The 11,261-nt window shown below is 40.2% G+C and overlaps 2 protein-coding genes across 2 annotated transcripts; one reads left to right on the forward strand and one right to left on the reverse strand.

The window, feature by feature from the left end:
- Positions 1 to 163: 163 nt before the first annotated feature.
- Positions 164 to 1,770, forward strand: LOC112173129 (EPIDERMAL PATTERNING FACTOR-like protein 2). Its single transcript, XM_024310688.2, has 4 exons — positions 164 to 845; positions 982 to 1,176; positions 1,267 to 1,307; positions 1,387 to 1,770. Exons 2-4 carry the CDS (start codon positions 1,065 to 1,067, stop codon positions 1,696 to 1,698), a joined length of 465 nt encoding a protein of 154 aa, XP_024166456.1. The 5' UTR covers positions 164 to 845; positions 982 to 1,064; the 3' UTR covers positions 1,699 to 1,770.
- A 3,130-nt stretch (positions 1,771 to 4,900) lies between these two features.
- On the reverse strand, positions 4,901 to 10,901 carry LOC112169444 (flowering locus K homology domain). Its single transcript, XM_024306465.2, has 7 exons — positions 10,498 to 10,901; positions 9,673 to 10,151; positions 9,205 to 9,390; positions 9,000 to 9,101; positions 8,852 to 8,923; positions 8,623 to 8,739; positions 4,901 to 6,382 (listed from the first exon to the last, which is right to left on the reverse strand). The coding sequence occupies exons 1-7, from the start codon at positions 10,733 to 10,735 to the stop codon at positions 5,126 to 5,128; spliced, it is 2,451 nt and encodes an 816-aa protein (XP_024162233.1). The 5' UTR covers positions 10,736 to 10,901; the 3' UTR covers positions 4,901 to 5,125.
- Between the last annotated feature and the right edge of the window lie 360 nt (positions 10,902 to 11,261).

An 11,261-nucleotide genomic window follows, 5' to 3' on the forward strand; every position in this document is an offset into this window, starting at 1 on the left:
TCCAAAGTTTGGCCTCCCTCAAAGTTTAGGCTCACAAGAAGCATGAATCAGATAGACTACGCACGTAAGGTATCTGATTCAAAAGCCTAGGCCAATAATAGCTTGGGGACTTGATGAATAACTAATCCCATTATTGCTTCGATCACGACTCATGATGTAATGCAAAATCTAATGCAACCAATTATCACACTACTCAGTACTCTGACTCAAAATGGGTGCCTGAATTTTCTGTTAAAAAATTAATATAAACCCATTACATATATGTTTCCAAGAAAAGCGATCGAATGGCTCTATCAGTCTGACTATAGCGTGTGAAAATGGAAGAGAGAGCTAAGATAGCCCAGATTTCCACAAAAACAAAACCAAACGTTAGTCCAGCAATTGAAGCAAGAAACCAAAACTAAATCCAAATCCAAGCGAAGCCTCTCTAAGATTTTCATATCCACACAGTGAACGAAAACGACCTCCCGAGAAGCTAGTCGCTATAGGAGTCGCGCTGTCAAAGTTCTCTTTCTTTTTCTGCACGTACAAACAGATCATAAAAGCAAAGTTTATCTCTTTTGCACCAGATTTATAATTGATTGTACAAACCTGGTTTCCCGGAGGCTCAGAAATCGAGACTTCTGAGGTCCTTCGCGTTTTCGTTTGTGAGCTCTCACCATTTGTAGTATAGCCTGTGTAATTCCACGTTGCATTGATATTACATAAGATCATTCACTATATATAACAGAGTACTTGGGGAGGTGAAAGTGAAAACTGATCAATACAGAGCAAAACAGAGCCATCGTATTTTGTATAATGGAGGTGGCATTCAATTTCTGAAACCTCCCTTCCTTCACTTTTCAGTAAGTATTTACATTCCTCTAGTAGCTATCACTGCCACCATTCACCTCTCTCTCTCTCTCTCTCTCTCTCTCTCTCTCTCTAACTGTTTGCTCTGTTTTTAAATTGCCTCTCTCTCCTACTTGTCTTGCTCTCAAGGTTTCACACACTAAGAAAACCGCTGTGTTTTTGCGGCTCTGCTCTTAATCACAAGTCTCTCAATCACCACCCTCTTCTGAAAAATGGCCAGCTCTCAAAACTGGGTTTGTTGGCACAGAAATAGACACATAATCATTCCTATCCTACTACTTTTGGTTTCAAGCTTCAGCACCCACTTCAGTTTCATAGCACAAGGTAAGTAAAGTCCCACCTCATTATCCAAATTTCTGAGTCTGCTATCAATTTACTAAGTATTAAAATGGGTTTTCTTCATTTATATTCCAGCTACTAGACCAATTCCAACCAAGCTACCTGAAGCAACTACAGTAAGAGTTCATAACTCTAGCAATCAACTCTTTCCTTTTATAGTTGTGTCTATTAATCTCTGACAGGAATCATTTTCAGGGAGGCAATGTTTTGAACGAGGAAAATGCTGGTGGAGGGGAAAGGGTCAACGCTCGTCAAATTGGGTCAAGGCCGCCGCAATGCCAGAGGCGGTGCGGTGGTTGTGGGCATTGTGTGGCGGTGCAGGTCCCGGTGGTTCCCCAAGTTCAACAAAGCCACAACAATGGAGCAAAACGCAGCAGCAGCTCTGCTGCTTCTACTAGAAAAACAAGCCCCAAGAGCACTGCTTATTCCAGAGGAGGCGACGAGTTGTCGAATTACAAGCCCATAAGCTGGAGATGCAAGTGTGGAGATTTGTTCTTCAATCCCTGATGTAGTGTTGATTACAATTTTTGATTTAGTTTATAAATAACTATTATGAATTGTTAGGAATATTTTTGTACACTCTCTGCTTCGGTGCGTATGTTTTTTTTTTCTGAAAAGATATGAAATTTCATTAAACAATCAAAAGATTACACGGATAAAGATACCATGAGCTGAAAGGGGCTCAACTTCAACTATATGAATCGCCATTTTTTCCAGGCTACAAACAAACCACTTACCCTAGGAGTCTTGATACCTCCTTCCAGTCAACCTCAAGAAGAGACTATCCCCTTCCAACACCATATACCAAAACCGCCAGTATACGTGTATGGGCATCTCTCCATTATGTTGACAACAAGAAAACATCAAATTTAAAACACCTAGTCCCCGGAGATGACACCATAACAATGGCACACCCATGAAACTAAAACAACCTAACCCTCGCTCAATTGAGAATGGACTTATTATACCTAAACAAAAACCAAAACCTAAAAAACCTAACCAAAAACTAAAAACCTAACAGAAAAGAGAATTCGGCCACCTCAACACGCTTCCAATTTCCTCAACATCAGACCCCAACCACCAGCAAACCACCACCTTTAGCCCAGCCGCACAATCTCACCCCATTGTAGCCACCCAAGCCCGCCGTGTGGCCTTCCACCTCCACTCTCTACATAGTCTCCGACCAAATCTAAGATCAAAACTGGACCATTGACAAAGAAGAACACCAAAAACCATGAAAGAGGGAGCAAACTGCACTGCCACCATAGGCCTGGATCTGCTAACCACCACCAACCCTTGACTCTCCACCTTTCTATCCCCTTCCACCTCGGAGTGAAACCATCCCAGCCGCTCACACCTATCAGATCCATAACCAGGATCCTCCACCCCTGTCGTGACCCAGTCAAAGGCCTGAGAAAGAAAAGCGTCGTTGTTCGATGCTGCAGTCGCCGAAACTCTCTCACCCCAGAAAAAACTAATAAGTCCACCACCTGTCCAGCAACGTCCACCACACGCCGAGGCAGGCAGAAGCCGCCATCGATGCGGAAAAGCCGCCGGACAAGCCAAAGCAACAAAACTCTGTTTTCCAACCCTAGGTTTTCCTCCGAATATCGTGGAGTAATTCAAATGGATATCGACTCAAGACTAAAGTATTAATTTGCTTCCGTATGTTTTTGTACACTTTATTATTATCCCAAGTCTCTTGCTAATGTAAACTGAAATTCATAATATTATTTAATGCATGTAAAAAAAAGTGAGAGATGACAATATTTCATTTCAGTATTTTGGAGACGTAAAATGGACTATTAACATAAGACGGAAAATGTTAATTCATGAATAACTTGTTACTACATGGTACATACCCTATTGGGAGTATTGGCCGTTCGGTCCCTCAATGAAATAGTTTTTTAGCCTAATAAACATTTGATACACTCTGAAAAAAAAAAAAAAAAAAAAAAAAAAAAAAAACCTGCTACTACTAGTATATTAGACATTAGACAACTACTATGATCTTCTAGTCCTTCTTACCTTATTATTGTCGCAAGTCTCTTGCTAAAGCAAACTGAAATTCATGACATTATTGAATGCATGTAAAAAAATTTAAAAAAATTGAGAGGAGAACAATATTTCATTTTAGAATTTTGGAGATGTAAAACCTTTAAAATGGACTATTAACAGAAAACGAAAAATGATACTCATAAATAACATGTAACTACATACCCTGTTGGTCATTTGGTCTCACAACAGATAATTTCTTTGGTCTAAGAAACATTTGAGATACAGGGATCAATCCAAAATGTAGGTGTCAACAAAAAAATTTAAAAAAAAAAAATATATATATATATATATATATATATAAAAACTTGCTACTACTAATACATTCAACATTAGACAACTACACAAAGTCTGTCATTAGTAAAAGATCGAATTATGATCTAGTCTAATTCTAATGAAATGAGTTCAAGAATGAAGTCTCTTGATAGAGTAAACTGAAATTCATGATACTATTGAATTATGGAAAAAAAAAAAAAACATTGAGAGAACAACAATATTTTTAATCAAAATCTCAAAGATATGAACCGTTAGATAAAGTATTAATATAAAAATAAAAAATATTACTCATGAATAACCTGTTACTACTAAAACAGTAGACATTAGATAACTACATGAAGTTTGTCATTAGTAAGTATCAAATTATAATCTAGTCTAATTCTAATATAAAAATAAAAAATATTACTCATGAATAACCTGTTACTACTAAAACAGTAGACATTAGATAACTACATGAAGTTTGTCATTAGTAAGTATCAAATTATAATCTAGTCTAATTCTAATCCATGGTCATCACTTACAGCTACCATTGCAGATTAAAAATGAGATTATGAAGGAATTAAGTTACCTAATATAAAATTGCTAGAGGATATGAACAATAGAATCTCACCAAAAATGTGTGGACCCCTCTCTAGTTTTATGTAGTGATGGCATAATGTCATGGATCTCATGGACGGAATGTGAGTGTTGATGGGAGAGTGACGACATGGAGTGAGATAATAAATGAGTTAGGAGAGCGTGAGGTGGCCCAAAAATGTATGTCAGAACCGGACCCTTCTGTTGCGTATCCCACAAGATAGCTATTACAATACACAGAAAGCTGAAACCCCCTGCCATATCTGAACACCTCGATTTGATAAAACATTTAAACATAACATGATCTCATAATCTACTTTTTTCTTTACAGTTTACACTTTTACACCTGATGTAATGCGCAGGAATAATTTATTTACTTCTTTTTTAATGTAACTTAACATTTGATGGTATTTTTGTCTATAATATTTGATGATCTTTGTGATGATTTAAGGATATTGCAACATTTATTTTGAAGTAAACTGAAATTAAAAAAAAAAAAAATTTGAATGTTGACGATATTTTTCTCCATAGTATTTGATGTAGTTTTCTTCATAAAAATTAACCAAATGATAGCGGAGTACCACGGAGCAGAGCAAACTGCTCCAATGAACTAGGTAATTTTCAGGTTTAGGGAAATCACAAGAAGATTCTGACCAGCATCGCTTGTAAACTCTTATAGATGTTGAATTGCTATAAATCCACTTATTACTAGCCTCTATTATCTGGTTCATTTTGAGATTTTATCATTTTATGTAAACAAACAACAGAATACAAAAACAAAAGGAAGAGAGGCACGAACAAATTGATAGACATCAACAGTACCATAGAAGATTGATTATCAGCAACTCATGGACAAGTTTCAGAATTTTAAGAAAGCGTCAACACTGCATTACATCAATAAAAGCAGCAAGTGCAAAAGTTCCATGAACGATCCAGTCAGAAAGGCCTAACTACTTACTACTAGAACAAAAGATGAACATGGCACATCAGCCACAACATGAAGCTCTCAAAACTACGTTAATATTATTCAACGAGGTGCAGCATACATTTGACTCGAGTCGTATTGAGCGTAGCCGGGCTGAGGTGACACTGTTTTCCCATAACCGCCTGACTGCGGGATCGATTGATCATAGCTTTGTTGAGTTGTTGCTGGTGCTGGCTGGGTGTAGCCCTGCTGTGCCCCAGCTGCTGCGGGTGCTGGTTGTGCGTAGCCCTGTTGCGCAGCTGGAGCTCCACCATAGGCAGGTGCAGAGACACCTCCATAGGCAGGATCCTGAGACGCTTGGTACCCATAACCACCAGCGTATGAAGCAGACTGCTCGGAGTAACCTTGTTGAGACGTTGGGTATTGTGCATACCCTGCAGGAGCTGCTTGTGCATAGCCAGGTGCAGGCTGCGAGCCAGGCTGACCATAACTAGCAGGCTGCCCTCCTTGCTGTGGATAACCTGCGCTCGAAGCAGTTGGTGGCTGAGTGTACCCATCAGCAGCTGGGGCAGAACCATACGGAGCATAAGTCTGCTGTGCAGGTGCAGTGGATGCATATGGATATGGCTGTTGAGCTGGGACATTCTGACCATATGACTGAGCTGGTGTCTGATAAACCGCTTCTCCTGGTTGGCTACCCATGGGGGCGCCATAAGACTGGGGAGGTGGTCCCTGAGATGGCATGGTATATGCTGGTGGCTTACCATAATGCTGCTGTGGACCATAACCTGGATGAGCTCCAGTTTGTGGATACGGCTGAGAAGCTCCATGTCCTCCATATGAGTGCTGTGGTGGAGCATGATTATCATATTTTGGTTCTTCATACCCATGCCCATAGCCATGCTGAGGGGGTGCAGCATGAGAAAAAGGAGCCGGATGCCTATAGTCTGAACCATGTGGCTGTCCATAATTATAGTTTGCTTGGGATGGAGGTCCACCCATTATAGGGTTAGGAGAAGGGCCAGGAGCATGAGAAGGGCCATGAGTAGAATGTTGGGCTGGGGCTTCAGCTCCTTGTCCACCATAGTAATCATAACCACCGCCATGTGGAGGCATCCCCTGCATGTTTGGAGGTGGCCTTTGCTCCCAACCAGAACCAAAGCCACTTCTAGGACCCATATGTTGAGGATAATTCCCATATGCAGGAGGATACTGAGTACGGGACTGATATGGTCCTCGTTGCTGATAATCATATGAAGAGTGCTGGGATGGACGAGCACCTCGTGGACCCCATTGAGGACCACCTGGTCCATGGGACCGATAAGCCTGATGGTTAAAACCACTGGATGGCCTCACAGTCTATTCAAAGGCAATCACAGAAAGAAATCATCAACAGAGGGAAATGAATGATTTCATATATAACTTTAAAAATTAAAAGTGAATGTAGAAGTTGCTTCTTTAACCACATCTCCTGTTCTTAAAATTTGAGGGCCCCGGGGGATCATATAGACTGAAGGAGATGTACATATATACAGAACAAGTGTGAAATTACCATCAACAACCATGACACAGAATTAATTACGAAAAAGGTCTAAGGCAACAAACAGCATATTACTGTTGCCCCACATAGAGACAACATCAGAATAAAAGGGATACAAATATAACAGGCAAGTTGTAGGCTACCAAAGAATTCAACTGAAGTTTACTCAACAAAAGAAATAGATATGTAAGCCCTGAAAAATGTATCTGGCACCACAGTCCCTCCCTTATCAATCAAGTAGAAAGGGTGGAACATAATAAAATTAAAACATATTTATTTGAGAGATATCCAGATGATTTGGGAAATGTCCTCTGTAAGTTTGAACCATCTGCAACCCCTTTGGCAGCCTCCACAGACGTTATTACATAATGTCCTAGATCATGAAGCACTACTACTCAGACTACATTTTCAATGCAATGGTCAAGTTTGATAATGCTTGGATTACCTCTGCATATATCGTTCCATAACCCTAGGTAGCAAACTAGCAGCAAGATAACCCTTCAACATTATCACTATTATGCTAGAGTAATAATAACATTTGTTTTCCTAGTACTTCCTAGTCAAATGGGCCATAACTAATGATTCAAATTTCTGATGACAACAATACAAGAAAATTACAGCATTCGACAGATGTATTAACCGCATTTGATTAGTCAGGATGAAGCGTGAACGACTAATAAGGCCACAAATTTAGCAATGGATGGAAAGGAGCATGGTTAACTGATTACTCTTTCAGACTGTCAACAACCCTAATTGATGTATACATGCAACATGTTTCAGCATCATGTCAACTTGGCTCAAATGGCTAACATATGTATTCGGGGGTCACATATATTATGGTATAGCATCTATCCTAACTTTAGAATGACTTGTACACTAAAGCATGCATACCAGGTCCCATATACTTTGAATACAAAAAACAAAGATCCAAACAACTCACCAGTAATGAAAAGAAATTTCCATAGACGTCTAATGCATAGTACAAGGGAGGTGCTTATGAGCACTAAGGCTAATGCAATATAGTCTTACTGAATTATGTCAACTTTCAGGTCTCAAAGCAATCTTACCAACTATAAACATCCAGCAATCGCGAGTTATAAGCCTGATACCTCTCTTCAGTGGATGAGAATGAATAGTTGTTGTCTAAGCCATGCTGACCCCATGGACAAGGCAAAAGCCAATCTGCATTTTTAAAGCCAACCAACTCGAAATCGGCACCTTCAACACAAAAAAATCATGGCAACCGGCATCTTTGATTGAATACATGATCTTCCTAACAGCATTTTAAGTGACCTTGGCATAGATCATTCATCAATATTGCAAAGTCTTAGGATCAAAGGTTCAGGCTCTCATTCCCATGGAAAATAATGTAACAGTTTTCCTCATATGGATCGAAAGGTGTCACATGCATGCAAATACAGTTCATTGGACAGCTAATCATCCCATAACCATAAATGATTGTTGCCAAAGGAATTTATAACTTAACCAATCTTCTGTTATTCTTACTTAGAAATTGCATAGGGCATATACAATGAACTAGATGATCATGCTTATACCTATTTACTGACTATAACTTATAGCATCTAAGACACCCAAACACCTCAGATTCATTTCTACTCGAGTCAAGACAGTAAATCATGAGCTCGCTGCCACAACTTTAAATGGCTCCAATCAAATATATTTTACCACATACAAAAGTCCTTCATTCTACGGTCCATGATAAAAGAGAATCTATATAGAGATCATTTGGTAAAGAAGCAGCCCCACCATGCTTCAGGAAGACTCCTAGTGGCACTCACTAACACAAATCTCAAGTTTATACATAAACCAACCATTTGTTGTATAGGAAAGAGGGAATACAAGATCAGAAAGAGGAACAAGGCATGAGAACTCAAACACTATACTGACAATAGTTCTAATAACCACAGTATCGCCCCACAACGAAACCACAGATCACTCCCATCAAATATAATAAATAACCACCAAAACAGCACGACCACAAATTAAATACCAACAGAGTTCCTGTTTGAAAGAGAAAACCATCAGGCCAAGAACTAACCTGATTCATAACTTCCTTTATCAATTCCCTGGCCATGTCAATTTGCTTCTTATCACCACTTACTCGCACTGTCCTTTCTTTGGATTCATCTCCCTTTGGAAGATGTTGGGGTATCAACTAAAATAGCGAGTAAAAAAAGGATAGGTCGGTAAAGCCAGGATGACAACAAAAATAAGCAACTATGTGCTTACATGCATCAAAACGAGGCAAGCCATACAAAATAAACTACCTGGATACGGGCCCCTGTTTTGGCCTGCAGACTTTTAATGGTGTCCCCCATTCTGCCTATTATCAAACCAACCTGGCAAGTAAAAGAAATGTCTTAAATCCAGCATTGTCAATAGGAAAGCCACCAAAAGAACACTAATAGAACTTACCTTTTCATTTGGTACTTGTATCTGAATTTGTTCTGCAGCTGCAACAGCCTGTGCGGTAGCAACACCCCTAGCCACCAGAGAAGGAGAACCCCCCGCATCAGCCTACCAAAAGGTACATTGAATTCAGCATATATGAAGATTTAGATTTCCAAATGTATATATAAGAGTGAAGCACAACAAATCTAAGTCAGAGACAGCACTAAACCTCTGCAATAACAGCATTTATAAGCTTTTCAGCTTTGGTGACACTATCCAAACTTCCTGTTATCTCTACAGGCCTTGTTGCAGAATATGGATCCGCATCAGCATCCTTTGTGATTTGGATTTTTGCTCTAGAATTGTATTGCAAGTATCGAATAGTATCCCCAGCCTTACCAATCAGAACCCCAACCTGCATTTTAATGCTTCTGTCAGAATTCCACAGAATATGGATCTTCTCTTTCAACTTAATTTTAGTTTAGAATGCCACAGAAGTTAAAGGTGGGATTTGACTGTTGCAGAGAATGCAACAACACTGTCAAGATCTACCCAGGAGTTACCTCCTGGAAAATTTGACTGTTGGTTCCCACAGCAAATAACATCAAAGGTAAAGCAGTTGCAGCACAACATGATGTACAAAATATTAGCATGACATGATCATTAGCACAACATGCTATAGGCATATTGAGCTGACCTTATTATTAGGAACCTCCATTCTGTGTGTGATAGCCTCATTTTCAGGAAGTTGATCCTGTTGGGCAGAGAAGGCATCCCCTTGCTCCTGTTGCCCAGAGAAAGTATCACCTTGCTCTTGGTTCACAGGTAGAGTATCTGTTTTCTCTGGTTGCCCAGAGAGAGCATCCCCTTGCTCTGGTTGCGCAGGGACAGAGTCCCCTTCCTCAGCGGAGTGCGGTTGAGGCTCCTCTTGAGGAGGTTCCTGAGCAGCATCCACCACAGAATCCTCAACAGAAGGCTTTTGGATGTCACTTGTCTCACCATTGGTGCCAAAGTGTTGTTCGTTCGTTGCTGTTTCCGTAAGGTCCACAAACCCAGGCTGAGAAGGAGCAATCTGTGTTTCCGTAAGGTCAACAAATGCAGGGCCGGGCACTACCTCTTCCTCATCATTCTCCTTCGGAGTATCATCCAACTTCTCCTGGTGACCATTTGCTCTGGCTGTTATCATCAAATTCAAAGTTTAAGCAATAACTCAGAGAGTCTTATGAACTTGAAACATGGCATGAAACTTCATATTTAAAATGTCTAACTCCTCGCTTCGTAATTCATATTAAACTCTACGAGGAAAGCGGTTCTGCAGATTATCAACCTAAATCTTCTAATGCAAATTGGAAAAACAACAGAAACAGATGAAAATCAAGGGGGCAAAAACAAAAAAAAAATCACCACTACACAAGATAAACGAATTAAGCTACAAGTGGCAGCATCGAACACTCAAACGCTACGTGCATACCTACATAGAGATGCAGAAACCCTGGAAATCAAATCAGAGCTAAAATAATACCTATATCATCGGACTTGTCATCAAGACGCGGCCGTTTGGCGTCAGATTCGTCCGATGGCGGCGAGGCATCAAGTTCATTGGCTGCATCGGGCTCCGCATTCGAGTCGGCAAGCTCGCCGGAGCTTTTAGGCGGCTGTTCAAGGACCGATTCTTGTTCGGGCTCCAATTCCTCGAGCTTTCGTTTGTGATCCGACGGCTTAGGGCTCGCGGAGACTACCACAACCTCCTCCTCCGCCATAGGATCAAAATCTAAAGAGGGAAAGTGGCCACAAAATCTTGGATGAGGTGAGTGGGGGCAGGAATCTAGGGTTTTCAATAAATGTCAGTGTGGTTGAGTGGGTGGATGGATGGAGGGAGCTGATATATCAGAATGGATACGACTGTGTGTGTCTCTACGTGTGAGCTTCGGAGGATTTAAGGCGTTAAATAGTCGGGTTATGTGACCCACCCTTGAAGTTTAGGGTTGGAGTTTGTTGGGCCAGTATATACATGGATTGCCTTGTAGCCCAAAGGGCCGTATTGTTCAGTTTTTAAGTTCTTATGAGTAGATATTTCTGTAAATTTTGAGCTGAGTTGATGATTTGTTTGGGTATTGAACTACATCAAATTAATTGACGAACCGAATCTGTCTAATATAAACTATTTGTGTTTATAATTGATAAATCACGATTATGAATACTCAAACAATTATTAATTTAGCTGAGAATTTGCATAAGTGAAAGGGGATATGCGTGAAGTGTGGGCTGGGCACATCTTTATATATA

The sequence above is a fragment of the Rosa chinensis genome, chromosome 6, assembly GCF_002994745.2.
Source record: "Rosa chinensis cultivar Old Blush chromosome 6, RchiOBHm-V2, whole genome shotgun sequence".
NCBI classification, from domain to species: Eukaryota; Viridiplantae; Streptophyta; class Magnoliopsida; order Rosales; family Rosaceae; genus Rosa; species Rosa chinensis.

What these genes read in the sequence shown, in the direction of transcription:
- LOC112173129 (XM_024310688.2), top strand. Translation starts at nt 1,065, where the DNA reads ATGGCCAGCTCTCAAAACTGGGTTTGTTGGCACAGAAATAGACACATA. An exon ending in CTTCAGTTTCATAGCACAAG is followed by an intron (nt 1,177 to 1,266) that starts GTAAGTAAAGTC and finishes TTTATATTCCAG; the next exon opens with CTACTAGACCAATTCCAACC. An exon ending in AGCTACCTGAAGCAACTACA is followed by an intron (nt 1,308 to 1,386) that starts GTAAGAGTTCAT and finishes AATCATTTTCAG; the next exon opens with GGAGGCAATGTTTTGAACGA.
- LOC112169444 (XM_024306465.2), bottom strand. Translation starts at nt 10,735, where the DNA reads ATGGCGGAGGAGGAGGTTGTGGTAGTCTCCGCGAGCCCTAAGCCGTCG. An exon ending in TGGAGGTTCCTAATAATAAG is followed by an intron (nt 9,391 to 9,672) that starts GTCAGCTCAATA and finishes ATTAAAATGCAG; the next exon opens with GTTGGGGTTCTGATTGGTAA. An exon ending in AAACAGGGGCCCGTATCCAG is followed by an intron (nt 8,740 to 8,851) that starts GTAGTTTATTTT and finishes TCGCTATTTTAG; the next exon opens with TTGATACCCCAACATCTTCC.